This window comes from Pleurodeles waltl, chromosome 5 (genome assembly GCF_031143425.1).
Source record: "Pleurodeles waltl isolate 20211129_DDA chromosome 5, aPleWal1.hap1.20221129, whole genome shotgun sequence".
NCBI lineage: Eukaryota > Metazoa > Chordata > Amphibia > Caudata > Salamandridae > Pleurodeles > Pleurodeles waltl.
The window spans coordinates 892839692-892865632 of NC_090444.1; the positions used below are offsets into that span (position 1 = coordinate 892839692).

At 41.8% G+C, this 25941-nt stretch overlaps 1 protein-coding gene across 1 annotated transcript in view; it reads left to right on the forward strand.

Moving 5' to 3' along the window:
- The window catches only part of PGBD5 (piggyBac transposable element derived 5), a 622550-nt gene that overhangs the window by 523223 nt on the left and 73386 nt on the right, over window positions 1-25941 (forward strand). The window contains exon 4 of the mRNA XM_069235011.1: window positions 1550-1730. Coding sequence (XP_069091112.1) covers window positions 1550-1730 — 181 coding nt within the window. The remainder of the gene's footprint in view (window positions 1-1549; window positions 1731-25941) is intronic.

The following is a 25941-nucleotide window of genomic DNA, read 5'->3' on the forward strand; positions in this document are numbered from 1 at the left end:
AAAAAGAAAGTTATTTATTTGTGGATCATGTCATACTAACTCATTTGGGTAGTGATAATATCAACAACACAATGGGCAACATAGGATAATATTGCCTTCAAGGCAGACCCAGAAATGCAAATTTAGTCTGTGCTATCTAGGGAACAACATAAACAAACAAAACATGTAATCCAGAAAACTGGGACGAAAGCATTGGAATGAGACTTTAAAACCCCATTGATAACAATGCTGAGAAAAACTGCACCTTTTTGGATTATGGTGCTCTTTGAACCAGTCCCCCAATGCACACAGGGAAAATGAGCTAGCAAAGTGATTCTAAAGAGGAGGGAATATGAAAGGAGAAATGTGAAGGGGCACCATCTTCCCTTGAAAGACATAAGTTGCCATTCCTTGAGTCTACAAGTAAGCCAGCAGCTGATACCAACATAGCTCCAAGCAAAACTTACTTTTGTTACTGGATTGTAGGAGGCATACAATGAGATTTCGTCCATTGTGGACATTTCATCCTACTGGTCAATCACCCAAAAGGAAAGTCTGGGCAACCATCACAAAATTGTGAAAACACTTACTACACAATAAATAACACTGCACCAACTTGATCTGGAGGAAGACCAACTATATTAAGGGAAATACAATTTACGAGTGAATATTACAGCTTGCATTGTCCACATGAATGAGAGAGCCGAAAGAAGGAAACAGTTCAAGTCGACCAGGAAGAAGATTAAATTATTCCTACAGAAGGATGTTAATCCTGCAGATGATGCGAGAAAAGATACAATACAACCATGTTCAGTAGAAACAAAAATAATTTGTTAAAGAATTGAGAGGCTAAACCAATGAAAATAGATTTATAAATCAAGAAAAGTGATCAATAAGGGGATTCTATACAGAGCTTAAGGTACATTCATACAAAATTGGACTGGAACAGAACTTGTTTTGGAGTTCAGCCATGTTTAAGTTCCTAATTTCCACTTAGTTTTCCCATTCTATTTGTTATTTGTTTTCCCTTTCAGGTCCATTCCACCCTGTAGTGTTCCCCTTCAGGCCCTATGTTTTATATTCCCAATATAAGTATTTATTGTTATGTTTAAATCGTGACCTTCATATGCCATAACTATTTCCCAAAAAAGCTGTTCAAATGTGTCAAATACTTTTCAAGTTTGAAATTGCTTGGTATTGAGGTTTTATTCCAGACTTTGTGATGGGCAAACATATCTGACAATCGGAGTAATCCATCTTAGAAAATATGATCTCCTAGCGTAACCACAACACAGAAAGAGAGGCATTTGAAAAGTGTGGTCAATGGTAAAGCAGCCATACTGGAGGTTTGGCTCTTAAGATCAGACTTTCCTAAAATCAGTTACCCGAACACCAGGATGTGATTATTAGAAAGCAGAGGATGGGCTTATGGAGACAGTAAAGAGTGTGTGAAACAGTGAGGTGTTGTTTAAGAGTGAAAGTGAAATATATAAGAAGATTTGGAAAGCAGGTTTTTGATTACAATGCATGCAATGACACAACTAATAGTTCTGTTTCTGCCATTTTACAGATTTATGTTCACTTAAAAGAAGGAAGTGGTCCTGATGGCCTGGATACCTTGAAGAACAAGCCACAACTTCATAGTATGGTGGCAAAAAGTCTCTGTCAGAATTCGTCAGGGAAAAACTACATCATCTTCACTGGTCCAAGCATCACAAGCTTGAACCTCTTTGAAGAGTTTGAGAAGCAAGGTTTGAGAAATTCAACTTTGTATCTTTGTTATGAATGGTTTTATTTAAATTTGTTTGATAATCTTTATTTTAATGTAGCTGTAAATACTAGAATAAATACATTGGATATTACATTGATTCCAACACTTTAATCACCACAACTTAGAAAACTACAGGGTTCCTCAATAGTCCCAGCCTCTGAAGTATATTTTGAGGCTCAATTGTTTTTTAACACTTTTTTTGTTGTTGAATTTTTCAAGTACAGTATCTTTCTTCATTACTAACTCAGAGCCACCAGTACAAACATAATTTAGCTCTCCCATTTTTAGACTAGCAAGGACTCTGAAACCATCCCACAGTTATGACAGGACATAGCACTGCTCCAAACCCTTGGATTGTTTTGACCCTTTCAGTAGCAACAGTGTACAAGGATTCATCTCCCTTCTGCTTGACCATCCCCCTTATTAGCTCTCTCTCTTCCACAGCTATCTGGGCCATTTGCTGCACCCTCCACAATCCCCTAAAACTCGCTCAACCACCCCCAAAGTTTTGACACTTTTGGAGCAGCCCGTGAATTCATATCTCACTATTTCAAACCCCATACAGATCATTTTGCCACTTGGAAGGTGTGGTTTGTTAATTGTATTTTTTAGTGGGGTCCCTTTTTGCTCTGATCAGCCCTAGCACACAGCACTAAAAGCTTGCTTCTTAGTAGGTCAACATTGTTTCGAAATCCCCTCTTACAAACTGAGGCTGCGGCAGGATATCCCATTCTAATATTTGACCCAGTTTGTGTAATTTAGTCTGTCAGTATATGATATGTATGAAGGTAGCATTCTCCCGCTCGCATTTCAGACAGCTAAATGACTGGGCTCACCTCATTTTATTGAGCTGACATCTAGTGTAGTACGCTCTATGAATAATTTTTACCTGAACCAATCACATTATTGCCTTTATCATCTCTTCTCAATGTGGCCTCTTAATCAGCATCTTGCATTGCCCTTAGGTCTGCCTCTCACCAGATCCTCAAATTCGGCAGCCTCTCTGGCTTATTTTTCCTTAGGGCTCTGTGGTAAGAGGAAATAGCCCTATTCCATAGTTCCCTGAGAGTACTCTGTTTTTTCCATTGGGGTATATTCAGGAATCTGAAACCAGTCCAGTCCCTCAGCCAGCAAAGCATGCCTTAATTGAGTGCATTTATATATCTAACCATCGCTCAAGTTCTACTCGGCTCTCATGGCATGAGAATGGATTTATATTGCTTCCCTCTAGAGGCCGCCAATGCTGTCTCATGCTTCGAATCCTTTTAGGTTAGGAATTTCCTTCAACATATTTCCTTCCAACAGTGATGTTTCTTCGGTAACCTCGCCCTTCCATCCCAAGTACTGTGTCGCTTTCTCTCAGGCTACCAGTGTCAACTGTGTGGCGGGTGGCAGGTTTGTTCTTCCCTTCTCACTGTATACGTAGTGCATGTAAGTTTTTACTTCTATTATTATTCTTTCTGGCCTAACTGAAGGGTCATCCCTCCCTGCCTAAATCCAGTCATTTATCTGAGAGGTCTGGGCTACCTAGTAGTAAGCTATTATCTTTGGCAGGGCATTCCCTTCATTATTACCTACTGTCGGTCGCCAGTAATTCATTATAATTAGGACCACGTTTCCATAGAAAAAGCGTTTTTTTACTTGCCTATATATTTGGCACCGTTTGACGAATCTTCACATATTTTTTTTAAAAAGTGCTCTTGTGATTCTTGTTGCACATAGAAAGATTCAGGGTGATCTGTCAATCGGGGGCTGAGAAGAAAGGGGGTCAAAAAAGTTGTGTTTCCCTTGTTAATTCTCATAGGACCCTTAGACATGACTACAGCCCAAACCGCTGGACGGAATTAAACCGAATTTGCAGAAAGCTAGCGTCTGTATGCAAATTGTACTTTTGGTTATTTTGTGTAAATCTGTTCAGTAGTTTACGAGATATTAAGGAAAATCCAAATTTGTATATCTGTGGCCGCAAATAAATCACAAATATTCACAACGGCGTGCGCGAATAGAAGAGCTGTAATTGGCTGGCCACAACCTGACTAAAAAGTTGTGGCTGCCATTTTGTGCTATGGGAGATCATTCCCGGGGCTGAACATAGAAATAAATGGTATAAGGGGTCAGGGTGGAGGTACCCTGACCCCAGGGGTGTGATATAGGGGTGTTTTAGGGTCAAATTATGGGTTTAAAATGATTTTTCTTCACCATACGCGATATACTCGAACATTCAGATCAACATATAGTAATTAAAATTACTTTATGTTAAAAAAACATAGAAATTCACTGAAAAAAACAAAGGTTACAGGGATGTTATAGTTAGGTTCTGAATTTACTCGTGCAAAACCGTAGAAATTCAGCAGTTATTTCAAGTAACTATAACTTGCACCTTAAGGTAACTATAGCTCGCACCTTCGCCATGCAGAGCTAATTACACCACTTATTATTTAATTGATGACATCTTCTATGGCATCTTTGATATTATCACTGTAACATGTGCAATACATTTATTGATAAGAAAACTGTGCATGGCAAAGGCACCAGTTTTAGTTAATTTAGGGCGCAAGTTATAGTTACTTGAAATAACTCTAACTATAACTGCTGAATTTCTATAGTGTTATACAAGTAAATTCAGAATCTAACTATAACATCCCTGTAACCTTTGTTTTTTTCAGTTAATATATATATGGACCTGGTGAGTGTTTATAACACTATTCTCAGGGTGCCTCCATCACATAGCAAAGTCAATGCATTCCTGTTTTGTCCAAGGAAGTTCATCTTCGGTATTGGGAAGGATTTATTTTGCATTACAAAGCACCTTTGGCGGAGAGACCATTGTTAAAATTGCTGCCACCCTAGGGTTGTAAGCGCAAGAGATTTCTATCTACGTACCTCTGTCATTATCTGTTCTAAGTTATTTTTCCAGAAGTAATTCTGCCCTTGGTGTTACATTTATCCAAAGGTATTTAAACTTATCTTGAGGGACTTTTATTCCTTGCCAGAGGTTTCCTACAAAACTCCTGCCTCTTATGTTATATATGATGGACTTTTCCTTGCTGATTTTATATTCGGAGTGTTTGCCTTATTACCCAAAGACTTGCAAAATCTGTGGTATGGATACATGGGTTTGGGTAAAATATAGTAGTATATCATTGTCATATTATTAAATCTTTTCCTCTTGGGGGCTAGTTACAGTGCAGAATTCCTTGACAGTTGTGTAGTACAAAAAGAATCAGAGAGAGCAGGCATCCTTGTCACATGTCCCGATTTAAGGGGTATGCGTGCGACTACATTCGTTGATAAAAGAGAGCCACCAATTTGTAGAAGTTCGGATTAAATCCATTCCTCCGTATTACCAGAAACAGGAATGGGCATTGAATAGAATCAAATGTCTTTTTAGAGTCCAGCGAGATTATCACCAGGGGTTCTGTTTCTGACTGTATCACCACTAATGAGTTATGCAGTTTGTGAGAGTAAGCTGGGAGCACCAATTTAGCATGAATCTGGTGGACATTGTGTATGAGGTAACTGAGAGTTCCCAGCAGCCTGATTGCCAGGATTATCAACCTTATCTTTATTTCTACATTTCATAATGGTATTGGTCGGTTAGAGGCATATTTATCTTTAGGTTTTATCTTTGTGGATATTGGCAATGACCTCATGCCTGAGAATTAATTTGTCTCATATTTCTTTGTGTACCCGTTTTACTTGGGGACTCAGCTTAGTTGAGAGCTTTTTTATATAGCTCCACTGGTATCCAATTGGGCCTCGTGGTTTTCCCCACTCTTTAAATGCTTAATAGCCTTCTCCACCTCATATAAGTTAATATCACATTTCAGCTTGTCTCTAACTTCCTTGCACAGAATTGATAGGTCAAGACAGATGGGAAAGAGCTCAATTTCTTCTTGCCCAGTTACATTTTACACCTCAAAGAAGAGCTATAGTATTGTGCAGATATGTATGTTATCTCCTTGTCTGATGCCTTGGTCATTCTCATATTATCTGTTAACTTGTGTACCAATCTGGTATCCTCCTTTGTCTTCCTAAACCATGCTAGGAGCCGACCTGCTTAATCTCCCACATTGTATAATTTGAGGTGCAGGGCCATGTGTTGAGGACTCGCTGCATTTGGCGTCTAGTTCTGGTAGCTTTGTTTAAGGTTCACTAACTGTTTCTGACTAACTGTAACTGAGTTGTCCCCACATTCCACATTTCATCCAGCTCCAGGTGGTTGGATTCCAGTTCCCTCACTTTTTCCAGTTTGCATTTTTCTTGTGTGCAATAGTCCCAAATTGTTCCTAAAAAGTCCACTGTTCGTTCATTTTCCTTGAAGTATACCATGGAGTCTTCTCTAAGCTCCTCAGTGGTTTCTGGGTCTATTAATTTTCATGCATTTAACCTCCATGTACTCCTTATGTTTGCGGCTGCACCCCCCTACAATCAAAGTCAAGGGTTAGTGATATGAGTTTCCCCTCACCAGAAATTCTGTTCTCCCTATGGGAAAATGTCTCCGGTTAGAATTAATATATGATCCAATCTGGAAAATGTTTTATGCACCCGAGATAGTATGCAACTTCTCGATCGCTAGGGTGCCTTAGCCTCCAAATGTCTGTAAGGCCATGATCCTAGCAAACCATGAATGGTGTGGCTGTTCTGGTGTGCGTGACAGTCATTGGGCTGTCTTGTCAGTATCATATACCATAACATAGTTAAAGTGTCCACCTAGTATGTACTGTGGGGAATTACCTTCATCTGCTATGACACTTACTTGTCCAGGACCGTCTGCTATAGTGTGGGGGATGCGTATATGCTAATTGTTGTAAAACCTGGTCTCCCACATGACTCTTGTATCTCTACGTATCATCCATTGAGGTCTAACTACCTATTAGCTAATAAGAACGGGGTTTCATCATTGCCAATATTGCTACTCCTTTGGACCCACTGGAGAAGTAAACATGAGCCAGTGTGACATGTTGGCCCTTTCTAAGTAATTTACAGTGCGTCCCCAAGTAATGGGTTTACTTTAGCAGCACAAGGTCCAGGGTACATAGGCTTCTGTGTTGGGTTGCCTCACTTATTTTTGCTTTCAATTCCATTTCGATTCCAGGAAAGTACTGTGAGTTCTTAATTTTGATCTACACTTGCCATCTTTGTTAAGTTCCTTCTCTAGTCCTTTGGTTGCAGACCACCTCTATCTCTGTATTGTGGCTGTGAGCACCGGTCACTCTGCTAACCCATATGTAAATAATGTTAGCAACATTCCCAACATTCTTGCTCCTCACACATCTTTCCTGTACTTACTAAGCATAAGAACTGCTTGCATCCTAACTCTAGAATAATCTACCACCATCCTCCCTTCCATTGTATATCCCCTTGACACAAAACTAAAGTGAACACTCTGCTGTACCACTCCTTTCCAATATCTTGCAGTGGCTGCAATATTAATCTTTATGTATGTATGGGGGCAGTGAGGCCAAAAGTTGATGCCAACCTTAATTCCTCATTTTTTCAGTAGCTGCCTACAAACGTAAGTGTTTGTAGTATATTATTTAATGCCCTCACCCCCCAAGGGCTTGGGCCTTGCTCAGTACTCTAGCCCAGTCTGTATAGCTCCTCTCACTTTTATTGATACCGGCCTCTCTTGACCAATATCTAACAGTCAGTAGGGTGCCTTTAAAGTGTAAAAACAGTAACTTTTTCTTCTCCATCATCTGTCAGCTGCTCTCCTCACCTTCTCTCTTGTCGCTGTACTTCCTTGCATATCTCCGACCGTGCCCATTGAGTCCCCTCCCGTGTATACACCAGTGGCCCCTAGTTGTGCCCTGCATGGAGTCTGAGTACAGTGTTGAAGCTATATTTAGTCAGTAGTACTTGAACTGTACTGATCAATCAGAAAGGGCAACCAACCTCTGCTACTCCAGTTTGTCATTCAGCCAGTTGAAGTCTAATGGGAACTCTTTTTTCCTCAACTGCAGGGTCATTGTCAGTTTACCTAAAATACATTTCACCTTAGTAGATCTAGTGGTGACCTCAAAAATAATATTTGAACAGCACACTTGCAGTTCCCTCCCCAGTAGTATATTTAGATATTCAAAATACGTTTTAGGAATCTTCGTGCATTTCCAGATTCAATAAACATGTGAAGTTTGCCTGCATCTGGAGTGGCATATCTAGGATAGTCCTCCACTTCACAGTTGTTCCAATTGAGAAATTATTGCAGGCAAGTTAAATTTGCAAGCCATAAATACTGAATGAAGGTAGGTTAAAACAAGAATGAGAATGTCATAGAAGATGGGAAGCTCGAACCAGCAGGACCATGTCGCAGCCCAAAGCTTGATATGTCCATCAGAGTATGCAAAATAATTAATAAAATCAGTGACTTGTGATAACAGGGTCCCAAATCAGTTTAATAAACAAAGGAACATTAGAAAGGACCTTGGGTGACGAGTAATTTAAGAAACAAATTAATCGTCTGTGCGCAATTAATGAAAAGCTCACTAGGAATAACAAATTCAGACGTTTGTTGGACCAATTAAGTTGTGAAATGTAGAGAAAGAGCTCATAATTTCAAACCAGATGTGAAAGAAACTAAAAAAGGGTTTAATAGCAATTTCATAGAGAATCTGGGGTTTCCAGGCTTAAACAGGGTATCACAACTATTAAGCTTGAGAAAGCTTTCAAGCACAAACGTCCCAAACCCCTCAGACAAAACACAAATAGTAATTGTTTGTCAGACGTTGCCTAATACTGTAGTAGTAAGGTCTGTCCACCTCTTAGCAGCGAAACTTGCAAAAAGTATAGGCCTCACCACGCCACCTTTGCTCCAAGTAAAAGGTGAACTAGGGACATCTCACCTGCAAACATGCGAAATGGAGACAAAAATGGCAGAACCTTGAAACGATACAGAAATCAGACTCTGGCAATTAATAAAAGAGAAAAGTAGTGTAATTTATTCTGCGTTGTTACACACTTAGCAAGAGTCTATTCATAGTCATATCTGATTGACAAGCTATAGTCCTGGGGGAGTAACACGGAATAGAATAATTCGGGGATCCTCCAATTGTGTAGCTCCTGCTGTAAAAATCTGAGTTTGTTGTTCGGCAACCCGTTCCCCGCATGACACCAAGGGCCAGATGTAGGAAAATTGGAAATTGCGACTTGCAATTTGCGAGTCCTTCCGACTCGCAAATTGCAAGTCGCAATTTGCAATGCAGAACGGTGTCTCAGACACCGTCTGCGAGTCGGTATGGGGTCGCAGAGACCCACCTCATTAATATTAATGAGGTGGGTCGCAAATTTCGGCCCCATACCGACTATAGGCATTTGCAAACATGGAGGCCTGCTGTAGTCAGCAGACCTCCATGTTCGTGACTGCTTTTAAATAAAGCAGTTTTTTTTTTTTTATGTGTAGCCTGTTTTCCTTAAAGGAAAACGAGCTGCACTTAAAAAAAAACGAAACCTTTAGTTTCGGTATTTTTTCAGGGTAGGTAGTGAAGAGGAAGGGGTCACATGGGGACCCCTTCCAATTTGCAAGTGGGTTACCATCCACTTGAAGTGGATGGTAACTACGACACCATTTGCGACCGCATATGCGGTCGCAAATGGTATTGCATACCACTAGGAATCGCAAATAGGAAGGGAACACCCCTTCCTATTTGCGATTCTGAAATGCATTTTGCGAGTCGGTCCCGACTCGCAGAATGCATTTCTGCATAGGAAAATGCGATTTGCGACTCGCAAACGGCAGTTTTTGCCGTTTGCGACTCGCAAATCCTTTCCTACATCTGGCCCCAAATTATTTGGCAGTTTTGCAGATGGAATGTCATGTGCTAACAGTGTTAGATGAATGTGTTTTTTTAGTAGAGAGCGTATTTCGGCTTGTTTCCAGTCCTCGGGAAAGGTGCCTGTGTTGATGGAGCAGTTGATTGTGTTACGGAGCTCGGGGCGATGGATGCGCTGGCTCTGATGTATATGTGGTGGGGGCAGGGGTCAGAGGGGGCTCCAGAGTGGGTGCTGTTCATGATATTGACTGTTTCCTCTGTGTTGAGTGTGGACCAGCTGTGGATGGTCTGGGTGGGTTCTGGAGGGTGGGTTGATCACAGGTTCTAGTGCCATGAGTTTCTGGGAGGAAGGTGTTGTAGATGTCCTGGATCTTGTGGTGGAAAAAGGAGGTGAGTTTGTCGCAGAGCTCCTGTGACGGGGGGATGCTAGTGGCTTTGGAGGGGGGATCTGTGAACTCGTTGATGACTGAGAAGAGTTCCTTAGAGTTGTGTGTGGAGAAGTTGATGCGCTCCCAGAGTGCGTCCTTCCTTGCGTTCTTGATTTTTCATCGGTGGGTGGCGGTTGCGGCTCTGAATAAGGCGAGGTCTTCGCTGGATTGGCTGTTCCTCCATTTTTTCTCTAAACGTCTGCAGATATGCTTTGATTCTTGGAGTTTGGTGGTGAAACAGCTGGCTTTCTTAGGTACGCGTTTGGCCGATGTCAGCCGGAGAGGGTTAGAGTGTCAGCACATTCGGTGATCCATGTGTTGAGATTGCACGTTGCTATATTGGCATCGTCGGAGGGGGGGAGGGAGATAGGGATTTGGCCAGCGACGAGGTGAGTTGCTCGTTAGGGATTTCGTTCCATTTCCTGTGAGGGTCCTGGAGGTGCGGGTGCGGCTGCTGAGTGCAGTGACTGTGAAGTGTATGCAGTGGTGGTCGGTCCAGTCTGGGGTGGAGATGGTCTCGATGGTGATCCGGTTGCTTGAGGTAAAGATGGGGTCCAGTGTGTGTTCTGAGATGTGTGTGGGGGTGGAGACCAGCTGTATGAGGCCGAGAGTGGCGAGGTTGTCGAGAAGAGTGGTGGTGTTTAGGTCAGTGCGGTCCTCGAGGTGGAAATTCAGGTCGCTGAGAAGGAGGTAGTCAACTGACGCCAGGGCCTGGGGGTAGCGATGTCTACGATGTCGTCTATGAAAGCTGGGCGGGGGCCGGGTGGTCTGTACACCAGAGTGCCATAGATGGAGGAGTTGTGGTTGGAGTGGACCAGGAAGTGAAGGTGTTCCATGGTCGTGCAGTGTTCTTCTGGGACTGCCTTGACATGTAGTGAAGACTTGTGTACGATGGCGAGTCCTCCGCCGGGGCGGGAGGGCTGGTCCCTCCTGAGGATGCTGTAACCGTCGGGAATGGTGATGTCTGGACCTGAGGTGGGGTTGGTCCAGGTCTTGGTAAGGAAGGTGATGTCCGGTCGGGTGGTGTCGATCAGGTCCCAGAGTTCGGTGGGGTGTTTGTGGAGGGAGTGGATGTTCAGGCAGTTAAAGGGGTTGTGGAGGTTGGCGCTGAAGTTGCAGTTCCTGCCGGTGAATGGTCCTTGGGTGTCCTTGGGGGAGATGGTGCAGCAGTTGCTGAGATGTTCGGTGTTAAGGCGGAGGAGGGTCTCGGAGTTGTAACACATGCAGTCCAGGAGGTGGTTTAACGGAGATCCAGGGTTCCTGGCGATGGGCACGGTCCAGGTGCAGATGGGCTTGCCTTTGACGCACCAGTGGCGTGGCCGCGTTGCGGCCCAATTAAGAAGGGAAGGAGGCGGGGGAGCGGTTAGCTGGGAGGCGGGAGGGTGGAAAAAGGTGCTTTGAGGGGGGAGGGGCAGAGGAAAGATTGGTGAAAGGAATAAGGGATAGAGTAACAAAATGAGGGATGATAGAGAAAAAGGCAGAAAAAGCAAGAGTGAATGAGCGACAGAGAGAAAGAAATAGTTGTGGTGGCCACTAGACCACCAGGGATGAGGCGCAGGGATGAGCCTGCAGGTGGAGGAGGGCCTCGAACTGAGAGTCAGTAGACTCTCAGTTCGTCCCAGCAAAGGCAGAGGCAGCAGCAGCAGCCAGAGGACCTGGGGAAGGCAGCAGACGCTGACCAGGAGGTCAGTGCAGTTGCCCTCTCACAGAGCTGCAGCCGCCATTAAGAAGGCCACAATATGCTGTGAAAAGGACCGCTTTATTAAGAAAGGTCTGCAATAAAATCAACTCCATTAACATGATAAATAATTATTACCCAAGCCTCACTAAAACATATTAAACAACCTAACAACAGCCCTCCCCTACAGTTCCCTCCCAATATCACATATTCTTCCTTAAAAACTCTCAATCGCCACCCCCTCTTTCTTCTCCGTTTCACATCGTACACCCATTATTGCTATAGCCACCACTCCCAAACATGTCACAGAACTCTTTCCATCTTTCAAGCTTAACATGCTGCCATGGTTCTCACGTTGTCCCCCCTCCCCCCAGGCCCTGTTCTGTGCTCTCCCTCCTCCTCAAGGGACAGATCCACCTGCTCGTGACTCACCATCCCACCAGCTACGACCACCCAAGAAAACCCAATTAAGGAGTTTTTCTGCCACCCCCGATTCTTCATGTCCTCCTTCAGTAGTCACTGAAGAGAAACCTCAAGCACTGCTATAGCAACAAACGTATGAACACCAAATTTTCTCACCCCACAGCTTGCCCAGAAACTCCTGTGACTTCATCACGTTATACACATTGCCAAAAGAAGATTTGTAAACTCATCTGCACAAAACTAATTTGCATCTTTTTCCCTGATGTCATCATGGGTCGGTACTTTAATTCCACTCTCCTAGCAAAATACTTTCATTGCCAAATTGTTTCCTCCTTGCTTTGGCCACCACTGTATGCTCTATCAGACCTCGGAAAATCATAAAAATGTTACCAGACCTTCAGATCTAGTGACTTAAATAATGTATTTGACCTAACTGTAATGCTCTTGAGCCATAAACTTGTTTCTAATTATGTAATCCTAGGCAAATATAATAATTCACCAAGACGCAATCTTCTTCATTATCACATATGACAATACCTTTAAATATGTTAGTGCAGCTATGCCTGCTGTACAAAAAACTCTTGTTTAATGGACTGAGGGGCAGATTTAAGGAACCATAGTGCCTCCTTGCGCCACATTAGCATAATTTTTTATGCTAATGTGGCCCAACGAGGCTAAAACCACTGTGCCAATTTTACAAAGTAGTGCAATGCATGCATTGTGCCACTTTGTAAGCCTTTGCGCTGCATTATGCCTGAGCCAGGCATATTGTATGCGAAGAGAGCCTTCCCCTGTTAGTGGGGCTAAAAAAACGTTGCAAAGGGATTTCTTTGCGTCATTTTTTTGGCACTCATAAAGCATGCTCAAAGCAGGCGTTAAAAGGTGGCACACCATTGTTTACAATGGGCCTTAATGGGCTTTGCAGGATTAGCGTCAATCCTTCAAAACTCTGAACTAGCGTCAAAAGTTTTGACGCTAGTTCCCTAACTACCGCCATTGTGCGCTGTATCGTAGATACGGAGCACACATGGTGGCGTTAGGGGGTTCTAAGGGAGCAACAAAAGTGGCGCTGCACTGGGTACAGCACCACTCTTCTTAAATCTGGCCCTAAGTGTTTGCTCTATATATAATACAAATCTAGCCGCATCTAGGACACACATGACTTGCCTCTTAGTCGGGCCAATGGAATTATGCGATTGTGCATCAACCTTCGCATCATTATAGATTTGCCGTGTTTGCTACATAATCCATCATTTGCCGCATAACCTGCAGATTTTAACAAAAAAAGTTGTTTCTAGTTCAAGCAGTTCAAAAGTTACTGAATATGTGACGATGGCTGTTGCAGCACAGTGAAAGGCCCTTTGTACAGCTGGACTGGTCACCTTTCTGTTGCTTAGTGCTGTATTTGGGTGTTAAATTGGTACTAATGAGGTGCACCCAATGCTCAGAGAGAGTTACCAAGTTTAAAAATGACAAAATAATGACGCAATATTATTGCAAAATGTGCTGCAATTTGTCCTTTCTTGCCGCATAATTTACTCAACCCTGACCTTTCCTGCTACATAATTCCAGTGACCTGCTCTTAGTTCGTTAACAGCATTGTTATCAGGGCTGGGAAGAATGTATCTCTAATCATGGCTCAAAAATAGCACTTTTAATAAATATGTAACTAAAGCATGAAGTAGTAGCGTACTGTCATTTCCAATCAGCACATTTTACATTGAAAAAGTCACAAACTTTCCAACTGGCATGTGGTTTTACTGATAAAACTATATAGTGTATAAACAGTAGCATTTCAAAATCGGGTTTCTGCAAATACTTGTCATTTGGACTTCACCAAGTAAAGTGTTCTGATTTGTTTTGCTCCCATTTAAATCTTTGCATCACACTTCTGAATTACAAAAAAGTCCATTTGGAATTCCTGATATAATTTGAAATATTTGTACTATTAATTTAGAAGCTATTTAAATGTTCTGTGTTAGAACAAAAATGAGCATCCTGCTTCCTTTCGTTTCACAGTGCTTTTCAGACAGCTCACTTTACAAAGCCATCTAAGTGTAGTAAGAGAAAAAAGTAAACACAATTTTTAGGATAAGTTAAACAGCACTTAGTTTGACCTCTGTCCTTGAACAGACAGCAAATTTGTCAAGATAAAACAAGATTTAAAGGCATCTGTATTGCTCATTAATTTTCTGAACAAGTGAGTGGGCGAGTAGATTTTCGAGGCCTGTTTATTGCACCTTACCAATGTCTCCTAGATACAAATGCTGTCCATGCCATGCATGTGTCAAACCAAATCTGTCAAATCCTTGCCAAGCCTTCCTTTATAGCTTTTGACAGGGTCAAACGGACCTCTGAACTAAGTTATTTTCAATCAAATGGACGAGTAAAAGACCAGGACATCCCCTCCCTACTAAAGCTCTGTAAAGAAGGGCAATAACTGCCCTCCCTACGCATTCCACTGTTGCCCCACCAATTCACTTTGTGCCTGCTACTTAGCAGTCTTAAAGCTTTACCATGAGGACCGCTGTCTGCAAATTAAGCTGCCCACTGAACTAAGGAAGTGTCCCCTTAACCAAGTCACCATCTTTTCAGCAGGGCCTCTTACACAACCTACAAAAAAACAAAATAATGTTTGTGAAAATGAATAAACATACTTAACGTACAGCCCTATCCCCAAGCTCATGTACCATTCCAAACACCTAGAGCGCCATCTCCCAACCCACCTATTATTCACAGTCTGTAAACCTAACTGAGCTGCTTCTGAAGAAGCTCCAATCCAGAAAGAATGCATTCCAAATCCATCCACACCCAAGTAAACTATAGTCTTCCTTAGAAAACATAACAGTTGAGTTGCTGTAAGTGCCCAATCATTGGCATGACGAAAAACTAACCCCTCTCTCCTAGAGCAAGCCTCCTGGCACTGGTGCCACACCTCTATCGGACACACTTCTTCTAGCCCACATTGCTAAAGCATAATCCACCGCCCTCCTCCCATTTAATCAGTTTTTGATCGGTGCAGCCATATTTTCAAAAAGCCATTTACCATCTCCTCTTGATGAAACTGTAAACGAAGTCAGCCTTTGTAACCTAGAAGTTCAGAAACCCAAAACACCCCAAAAAACATCCATACCATGCACAACGAAACACAAAAACTTCTAAGTCATCATAACAACAAACCCCTAGAGCTTGCATACCCTGATCAGCAATGGCCGTGACAACAGTCCCCTCACAAACTCCCTCTGACCATCAAATAAGTTTAGACCATCTGAGCAAAACTCTCCTCATCAAATCCAAATCATCAGGGTCATAACCCCAAAACATCATTCTATAAAAAGACACACTCACAAACTTACCAGAAATTGTCACCGCTAATAAACCTTTGTCAATTAACATCAACACATAATTCATAACATCCTCCTGACACCGCAATATACTGTTCTCTCTGCTCGTTCTTAATCTGGCCCCACTCCCCAGAACCTCGGTCCATGCTTGTAAGCAAGCGGTACTCGATACTGAATGCTTAGCCAAGCGCACAACACTCATTCTCCAAGTGCCCAGCTGTCTGGAGGCAACTGTCTTCTTCTCCAGGGACTACCTGCCAGAACTTCTGTCACTGTGAAAGAAATAAAGCATTAGCTATATCATTGTTCACGCCCGGACATGTTGTGCCTTGAATAAAATGTTAAAATGTAAACAACTCAGCATACATCTTTTCATCAAATGCAAAATCCTCGGATCAGGAGCCCCCTGTTTGTTCACCAATTGCACTACTGTTGTATTATCAACAACCAAACCAAATTCAAAACCCCTTTTTAATCTCTTACCAGGCACCAAAACATATTTCCACCATCACATATATTGTGGCTCACTCAAAGTGCCACATGTCCTGCCATGACAAACTGCGTGAGGACGCGGTGTAAGTACATATGTTGCCTGCCTCAAGTGTCTTTCTCCGTAACCAAGCCCAATGCAATTATTAGCATGCTGCAGGAGTGCAGGACATGAGCAGTTTTAACTGCCTTGTATGCGCTTCTCTGACCTCTCCTGTGCTTCTTCTTTTAATGTGGGCAGACGCCAAAGTGTCTGACAGTGGTGTGTAAGTGCTGATGCACATTTTCCCTATAACCAGTCCCAAAGAAATCAAACAAACATCATTGCAAGTTGCTGCAGGACCGTATGGCCAGAACCACTTCCTAGGACCAGGACCTGGGGACAAAAACCAGCTTCCAGGGGTCCAGCCTCCAGGGAGTTTGCCTGCTTGCCCGCTTGCTTGCCATTAGCATAACAATGAGGTCTCTATCACTGTATGGATTTAATGAGATGATTTCTTTTCAGCCAGCACTAGAGACAATAAATACCCAACCTCAGAACCTATAAGGTCTGTATTCAGGTGAACAGATTGAGCGACTGTTACTAAAGGAGAAGAAAGCGTACCTATGCTCCGAAGCTTGTGCCTGCAAGGCCGCCATCCTTCTTTTGTGGTATGCCTGCTGGAAGTAAAGCTGATTTTAGAAGGTAGTCCTTTGATGTGGGAGAAGTGCAGAAGTCAAAAACATCTACCTTGGGAACACGTGTGGCCCTAAATAATGCTGGTTCTGATGCATTTAACCACCCAGCCATGGCAAAGGCATAAGATCTAGGGGCATATGTAAGAAAAGTGGTGCTGCACACAGTGCAACACCATTTTTCTTGCACTCCTTAGCGCCCCCCTAATGGCACCATGTGTGCGCCATATTTAAGGTACGGCGCACCATGGCGGTAGTTAGGGGACTAGAGTCAGAAATGTTGACGCTAGTTCGGAGCTTTGCTGGATAAGTGCCAAAAATGTTGACACTAATCCTGCAAAGCTCATTGAGGCCCATTGTAATCAATGGTGTGCCTCCTTTTAATGTCTGTTCTGAGCAAGGGTTAAAAGTGCTGAAACAAATGATGCATAGAAATATGTTAGATTTCTTTGTACCATTTTTTTCGCCCCCCCCTAACGGCAGAACATCCCCTTTGCATACATTATGCTTGGTGAAGGCATAATGTAGGGCAAAGGGTTACAACGTGCCGCAATGCATGCATTGTACCACTTTGTAAATATGGCGTGGGTATTTTGGCCTCTTTGGGCCACATTAGCGTAAAAATAAATGACGCTAATGTGGCGCAATGAGCGCTAGGGACTCTTAAATATCCCCCCTAGTTTTTAATCTGTCAGAATTTTGCAGCCCTGGAGGATCAGGGAGACCTTCAAACTTCCCTTTATTTTTCCCTCACACACAGATTCTTGCCTGTAAATGTGAATAGCAAAATAATTCAAGTCATACACCCAGTCATAACGTATCATATTCTTTCATTTCCCAGAGGGTGTTTGTATTTCACTGTAACTAGCACAGGCTACATTGAGGAGATAAAAATTAACAAATGCATGTCATTAGCACATGCAGGTCACTACCATGTGAGGTATCCTGTTGTCTCTTGACTTTAAACACATCCCAAACTAGGCTCACACAGGGGATATTATAGCATACAGGGTGGCAGCATCTTTTGGATGCCTAAAGATGCATGCCTTCATAAAGAACTCTGTTACCTGGTATGAACAACGAGACCTCTATGGGCCAAATCACAAAAAGATTATTTACAAGCAAATTGACTTATACACGTAAAAATGAAAATCTTACATAAACGTGTGCGATTAGTTAGGGGAAAAAGGCATAAGATACAATTATTAGGTCATGCAAAGGATACTTAACTTGCACATGTAGAAAGTGCAATGTGTGTCAAAGAGGTGGGAGTGAGAATCTCCCCTTTTGCATATGAAAAATGGAAGGCGATAGGTAATGACTAGGGCCAGGCAAAGAAAATAGGGGAAATAACACACAAAAGAGGGCAATTGCAACTGTAAGGTTTTTAAAAGGTTTTTTAAAAAGAACAAATGGCGTACTCCACTTACCAGGGCCTTAAGCGATTCCTGTATAAAGGCAGTGTACAAATGCTCCCTTGTGAGCAAATTTTATTTTCCATGTAAATACCACAACAATGTAGTTATGATGTCTGTTGACATCACTCCATTCCCTCTGAAGTCTGGATTGCCACCACTTGAACTCCATCCAATACATACTCCTCCATCCAATACAACTGCAGCTGTCTGGGTAGCAATTGAGTTGTCTTTCTTCCCCAAGGCTTCCAGGGGCTCTGCATTTTCTTCTGAAAAGTGCATTCAGCTTGTTTATCTAATTTATATATCCTGTGCTCCTCATCTCTCCACCGTGAGTACTCAAATGTCTGTCTACCCAGTTTTGATCACCTCCAGTGTCTTTTTTATTTCCATTTCAAGCACTCTTGTACCCATCCCATGTCATAAGCCCAGTGCACTCTAGGGATTGCCATTAAGTCTGTTTCCGTATTACTCTGATCTAAAACTTCTTTTCACATTATGGTTTTGATATTTAAATATTTTATAGACATGTTTACAAAATTCTCAGTACATATAACTGGCACTCTGCGATGTTGCCCTTTTCAGATCTTAACATTGAGAATGTTTACTAATTGAAAGATGTATGTAGTGCCTTCAGATTTCCCTGAAAAAGGAAGGGCCGAGGTAACCTAAGGTTTTAGATTTACTCAGTCCTTGGTGCTTACCTACTTCAGATTGTAATCCAGGGTGTTGACAGTTGTGTTGTGATGATACTAGGATTCTGCGCTATAGAATTCTACCAGTTTCACAAGCAGGAAACTGGACACCACTCCTGCTTCATAAACTGAACAAGAAATGAGTGTGGAGAAGGGCAATTCATTGCACGGTCATGCAGGAATAGGATGGGTGGAGACAAGGTCCTACAGTAGTGGAAAACGCTGTATTTCACACTATTGATTACAAAAATATCATCTGATATAAACAGGGTGGCCTAAACATGGTTTACAAAAATATTGCTCCACTGGATCGACATTTTCTAATATTAATTCCAATGGGGAGATATTTTCATAAACAGTGTTTAGGATACAGAGTTTTTGTGATATTTAGAGCTCAGTATTCTGCTACCCTGCTGTAGAATAACTGCCAATAGTTAATGCATAAATAAGAATAAAAAGTCATGATAGTATATTGACTCAGAAAAAAGAAAGACACAATTCTGTTGGCAATACAATATGGGTTTATCACAATATGTCCGGGAGGTCCAGTCAACCTGTGGATCTGAAGCTGATCTCAAAGTGCTGCTTGCAGGCAGTTCCTTTTATACTCAAAAGTTACAATGACTTGATTAATGTTATCTTAAAAAAGTAATAAACAATTCACGGAATAAGACAAGCTGTTGATATATTTTCACATAAACACCACACCACCTGCATTTTTGAACTTGTGTCCTTCCCCTCTCAGTTCCCCTTATCTTGCGACCCTGACAGAACTTGTGTTAACCATTCCTTCCCAAGTGTTTTTAGTGTTCTGTTGTTGTCAGGATTCCTTCTCTGACTTCCTGCACTGCTGACTAAAACTATCTTTGACCACATATTTTCCAAACAGCATCTCTGCCAACAGTGGGAGTGGGGGTATGTGCTTGTGTGCAAATTCTTCAAGGCTTTGTTAATTATGTTTTCCTGTTTATCTAAACTTGATGATCTTGTGTTCTGCTATCCTGTGAACTCAAACCTGTTATTTAATTACATACAGTTCTACAGTGCTTTCTGCTAATGTCTGTGGTTGTGAGATTTCCTTGTATTTTATATTTTCCTTAACACGTACAGTGGTGGACTCCACAGTTCTTTATCTGTAGGTCCCTGAAGCAGTGACTTAACACTGGTTCTTCAGGCTACAGTATTCCACAGAATTAATTTGCAGATTAATTCACTGTAGCAAGGACACTTGGTTGGGTTAAGTTGCTCTCCCACTCCATTGTACTATTTCCAACATTGTTTCTGGATGCCTTATCGACCCATAATGCTTTGTGCCTCCTTCCCTAAAGTGAATGTATATACTTTATCCTTGAAATGCACCATGGGTTTGGTGGCTACCTGGATGGTGATTTGATCTTTTGATACCTTTCTCCTTTCAATTATCTCAAATCTGAGCTGAGCTTTAGCCCTCAAATTTGACCCTCATTAGAGTAGCAGCCCCCAGAAAGTATTGTGTGCTGCCAGGCCAGCGCCTTAAGGATTAGGACTTGTTTTTCCTCTGCGTTCTCAACATTTCTCCTTTTAGATGCCTACATGGTGCCGCTTCTAAAAGTGACTCCATGAAGGCCTTCAAGAAAAAACAATTTGATGCAAGCAAAGCTGAACGTGGTCTGTAACCAAGTGGCTTGAGTGTAAGGTAGAGTGAAAGAAACAGAGGAACCTACCACAGTGAATACAACTAAAGTGCTAGCATTGAAAAAACTTTAAGACTTTCAATGAGGTTCTACAAGGGGTATCAACAGTGAAGAGAACAATGTGGCTTTGATAAGGAGTGTGGTGGCCTAACTCCTCTTAAGAGCATCCCTTAGAGAGATCAAGTAACATTGCCCTTCACAACACAATAACATAATACCATTTAGGTTTGTCATACTTCTTCATGCCTTTTGTTCTTCATAACTCAATGGAGTGATTTTCAAGTGCTACTTGGCATTCCAATGGATATCCCTTGGAACAGAATTTAACTACTTGATTTGTGTAATGAAGATCAATTTATAACTGTAATAGCAAATGATCAACCTTTGCCCTTTCGTAATGAAAACAGTTCCATCATTTTTGCAGAGCACTGGTACAAGTGAAGGTGTCATATTAACAGAGATTGACTCCCTTTGTGCTTGTGATTGCATCAGATGCAGTGTCTGAGAGTTTTAAATTATACATAATGCCAATCCTTGTCCCTGATGCAAACCTTCATTATCAACCAGGCTTAGCATGTTTCCCATCATGGGCACTGGTTTGCATTGCTGCCTCCACCCTTCACCCTTTGCAAGCCTATGTGAACCCTTCCCTCATACTCCAGTCTAATGCCATATGCTTGGCCTCTACTTAAAAGCCCTACCCTCAGCCTCTACTTGCACACTTCCTGTTGTCCTCTATTTGCAGATTTGGCATGGACCTACACATACGACACTGCATCTGCACTTATCTTTACACTCAAACGTCTACCTACAGCAATGCTTCTGGCATTTATTTTCGGTATCTGCATGTCTCCCTTGGCTTCCAATCTACTCCTGTGTCTCGTATCAAGTCTTTGTGTGGTTCCACCTTTAGTTTTAGCCTTTGCCCAATGCAATATGCCTCGAGCCTCTGCTACGCTTTTAACTCCTTGTTATTCATAATTCCTGCTACCTTGATTCCTCATACTATCCTATACTGTGGAAGATCTATTACATGCAGTCACCTTTTTTAACTAAAAACAGTTGTCAGCCTCTTCTCATTGTCAACTTAAAACACCACCCACAAAGTAAACTCTGGGTCCACACTTTGTATTTTCTGAGGCACGTTACATACTTCACTAGGATACTTGTTTGAATAATACCGTGCAGTTCTTATTAACATATCACTCACAGCTTTTCTAATTGACATACTAACTGCTGAAATTTCAGAAATGAAGCTAACAATTTACAAAATCCTTCATTATTCCTATCTGGTTCCCTCTTCATTAGCCACTGAAAGGTAATTAAACATGCTATGAGACACCTCCAGTTTGTTACAATGACTAGACGTATGCACACTGACAATGCACCCATGTGTTTTGCAGGACCTTTTACCAGCAGAAACCATCATGTGTTTTTTTCCAAAGATATTTGTTTATCATTGAACTGTAAGATGACTGATACAAGCACTTTGAAGGAAAAGCCTCTACCACGTTGAAGAGATCAGACACTTTATGGATTTACCTCACCGCCTTGAGGTGGTAAATCTGATGTAATGTCCAATGAAAATTTGATCTGGCAAACTCATTTAGGACCAATGTGTTCCTGATAAAATATTGCTTCAAATAGGGGGATCACTGTTTATGTTGACTTTGGGTATAGGAAATAAAGAGGGAAAATGTACAATTGGCTACACTGTGTTAGTCCTGTCATTATAAGATTGTTCTTTCGACTTGTCTGACTTTCAAGAAACTCAAATTGATTATCGTTTTAAATGGCTTCAAATTTCTTTGAGCAAGGAATGAATAATCAGCTAGTTTATTGCAGGCACCTTGGAACGTAGGTGGTGTCAGTGGATGTTTTGGCAGCACCGTTCTAAATTGAATATTTGAAATAACTGCAGAAGGCTTGCACAGTAACCAGTGACTGTGCCCATTATTCAGGAAGGTCAGTCAGGGTGAAATATGCGATATATGATGTGTGCACATCAAATGGTTTTCCAGGCTCCAGTTACGATGGTAGTCTAAATCATTGGATCCGTTTGTACTTTGGAATATAAATGATAAGCATACCTGTATGGGGAATTTTGAACTTGGTGGACTAAAGTAGGTTTCAGAGGGTTTTATCCATGATCATGTCTTATGTCTCCTGTCAGAGTGTAAAATTGTTTTGATTGGCATCTTACTGTGGAGATCAAATTATACAAGAGGAGTCCACTGTTTTTCCATTGTGAATATAGGGGAAGCTAATGGCTTGTGATTGAGTTGACGTTTCTGAACTGAAATGTTTGTTTATAAATGAAAAGGTCTAGGAAACCCAGTATGGGATTTACAAATAAATGATTCAACATGGCGCTGTAAGTGAAGTTGCTGTGCTGCATGAGGAGATAAAGTAGAACAGTGCCATGTCTTGTTCTGCTCTCTCCCTAGCGCTGGCACACTTTATGCTACCATGCACCAGTGCTGACTCGCTTGCACCAATAGTGCAAGGATGTCTGTGTTGTTGTCCCCTCCTGCACAAAACCTTTGCTGAAAGGCAATTTCCTTTATGTATGTGTGCTGCAGAATGCAGCACACATGCAAACAGGAAAAACGGATGAGGAGAGAAAGTTATTCCTGTTTGCCACAGCAGCCACAGCTAGGTGCAGGAGTTTGCCATAAAGCCATGTCTACAAGTCACAAACTGAACACAAACCCTTTGTAAATCTGGGCCTGAATGTTTTACCTCTCTTTAGAAGTCTGATGTACTACATTTCTGGCCTTAAAGTAGTGAGTATTTTTGCACACAGACTTTTTGTGAGCTGACCTTCATTTTGCACTGCAAAGGGTGTACACATTTGTTGCAGTGCAAAATGCTAATTCATGAATATTCATAGAATCCTTTCTCATTATTATTAATGAGGAGCCTGTGAATACAGGCACGGGGATTGTAAACTACGGCAGACTACTGCAAAAAATAATCGCAAAATGACATTGGGGTACTGCAGGGGGACATTTGAGTGTTCATGCAGTAGTCCCCTAGACCACATTTCTATATCCTCAATGCTAGTTGCTGTCACTCTCAAAGTTGAAGCTGTGTGTCACAGACAGCTTTCCACTTATCAGATCAAATCACCTGCTGTGACAGGTTGCTATCTGATTAAAGGCTTCTGGAAGTAATTACAGTCAAAGACTACACACACGCATACACAGTTCTGCGGGACACACCCTCATGATCAAGGGGATTTCGTCCTTGAAACGCATCGGACGTAATAAAGCCTTGCAGCCTGGGAAAGTGTGGCTGTGACTGCTTTTTGACGGGACTGTGGATGGAAGGTGCATCTAGACGAAGTCTAGTTGTTGGATGTGAGGGGGTCGCTACACCGTCATGGCCTGCCACGTCGAGGTGGGCGATGACAGCGAGTGGAATTCTTTTTGGGTATATATATATATATATATATATATCAAACTCCAAAGGTCGGTCCTAACAGCAATGTGCCTAACTGTCGGTGCTGCGTTGGGGCAAAGGACCAAGCCCATAATATAAAATAGAAAGAGAAACGCTGCACTCCCGGAGATTACATCAGCTGAATATTTATTCCAATCAGTAAAGCATTTTGGCACCACAACGCGTTTCGACATCCGTCTTTATCAAGTGGTTTCCGCCATCAAGAGTAACAGGCGGCATGCTGGTACTTATAGTTCTCCCTATTGGCTGCAGCTGAAACATTGGCAAGGGAATTACGGTTACACCGTCATTTCATTAATTTGACTCATGTGAGTAATATACTTGAAAATCAAAAAGTCACCAGGGTAATCTCACGTTCGAATTGTGTGTTTTAACAAAATTAATATCACCAAAGTCCGCATGGTAGCTTAATCAAAAAAACGAACGTGCAGCAGTAGAAATCCACCTGATGAAAACACTTTGTTCTTTTTGCCAAATAATTATGCCAACGTTCCAGAACACTCTCTCCTAAAGAATCACAATGTTCACAGTAATCACAAGCCTCGAGTGATTGTCATCCGACTGCATTTTCAAAAAACCTTCACGTTTGTAAATGAAATCAATTCAAGGGTCTCCACTGCATCCGATCTATTTATAGCAGCCTTGTTCTTCAAACAGCCGTGAAGTATATTCACTCGTACTCTGCTATTTCACTCGATTCTTCCATCAATGTCATTTAAATATTTCCACCTAATCTGCGCAGTCAAATTGTTCCAGTATGCAAGTAATAACATGTTTTATTGCTCACCTGCGCCTCAGAGCCCAACGTGTAAAAATAAATAAACGATGAAAGTCCATCTCCGGGCCCCAAAATTTCGGGCCACATCAGCAATAAAGTTCAGGGCAACCACATCCCCTCTAGTGCCAAGGGGTAGTGCCTTTCACGAAGAGAGCACTAGGCATTGTAGAGGTGAGACAGTCATCGTCAATAAATCCTCCAGTGCTGTGCACCATGCAAGAGATAAGTATCTCTCTGCCTTCTTCAAAATTCCAAACCCAAAGCCGGGCACCATCGCTGTGTGTAATTTAATCAAACTCCAAAGGTCGGTCCTAACAGCAATGTGCCTAACTGTCGGTGCTGCGTTGGGGCAAAGGACCAAGCCCATAATATAAAATAGAAAGAGAAACGCTGCACTCCCGGAGATTACATCAGCTGAATATTTATTCCAATCAGTAAAGCATTTTGGCACCACAACGCGTTTCGACATCCGTCTTTATCAAGTGGTTTCCGCCATCAAGAGTAACAGGCGGCATGCTGGTACTTATAGTTCTCCCTATTGGCTGCAGCTGAAACATTGGCAAGGGAATTACGGTTACACCGTCATTTCATTAATTTGACTCATGTGAGTAATATACTTATACCAGATAAAGACGGATGTCGAAACGCGTTGTGGTGCCAAAATGCTTTACTGATTGGAATAAATATTCAGCTGATGTAATCTCCGGGAGTGCAGCGTTTCTCTTTCTTTTTTATATATATATATATATATATATGTGTGTGTGTGCATAAATATATATATATATATATATATATATATATATATGTAAAAACCGATATAGTTAGGTAAGCGTTTACATAGGAAATGCCTTTATAGTTTTCCTAAGAAATTTGTCACTATTTGATGTCTAGTTTGTGCAAGGAAAGTTTCGGGGTGATCTGTCAATCCTGGGCTGAGACTAAAGGGGGTCCAAAAACTCAAAATCCCCATGCATTTGCCAGGAACATTTTTGAACAGTGCTACCACTGAAACTGATGAAAGGAATTACATTAAATGTGTAATGAAGTTAGATTTTGGTCCAGAAACTGTGCTTTTTGTGATGTTGTTTAAGTTCGTCCGTTAGTTTTTGAGATATTAAATCTCAAAAATATTTGGATATCTGGATTTGTGGGTTCGAGGAATTCTTGTGAGAATACCTTAAACCCAATTTAAAAAAAATAGATTGTTCTGATTGGCATAGGGGCTTTTTTGCCTTGGGCTGGTTCACATCCACAGGATGCACGCTCCTGCAGGAGTGAACAATCTGGTTACCTTAACATGAAAAATAACGCATGCCATTTATAAAGATTGAAATATTGAATTTAGTGTTACATCTT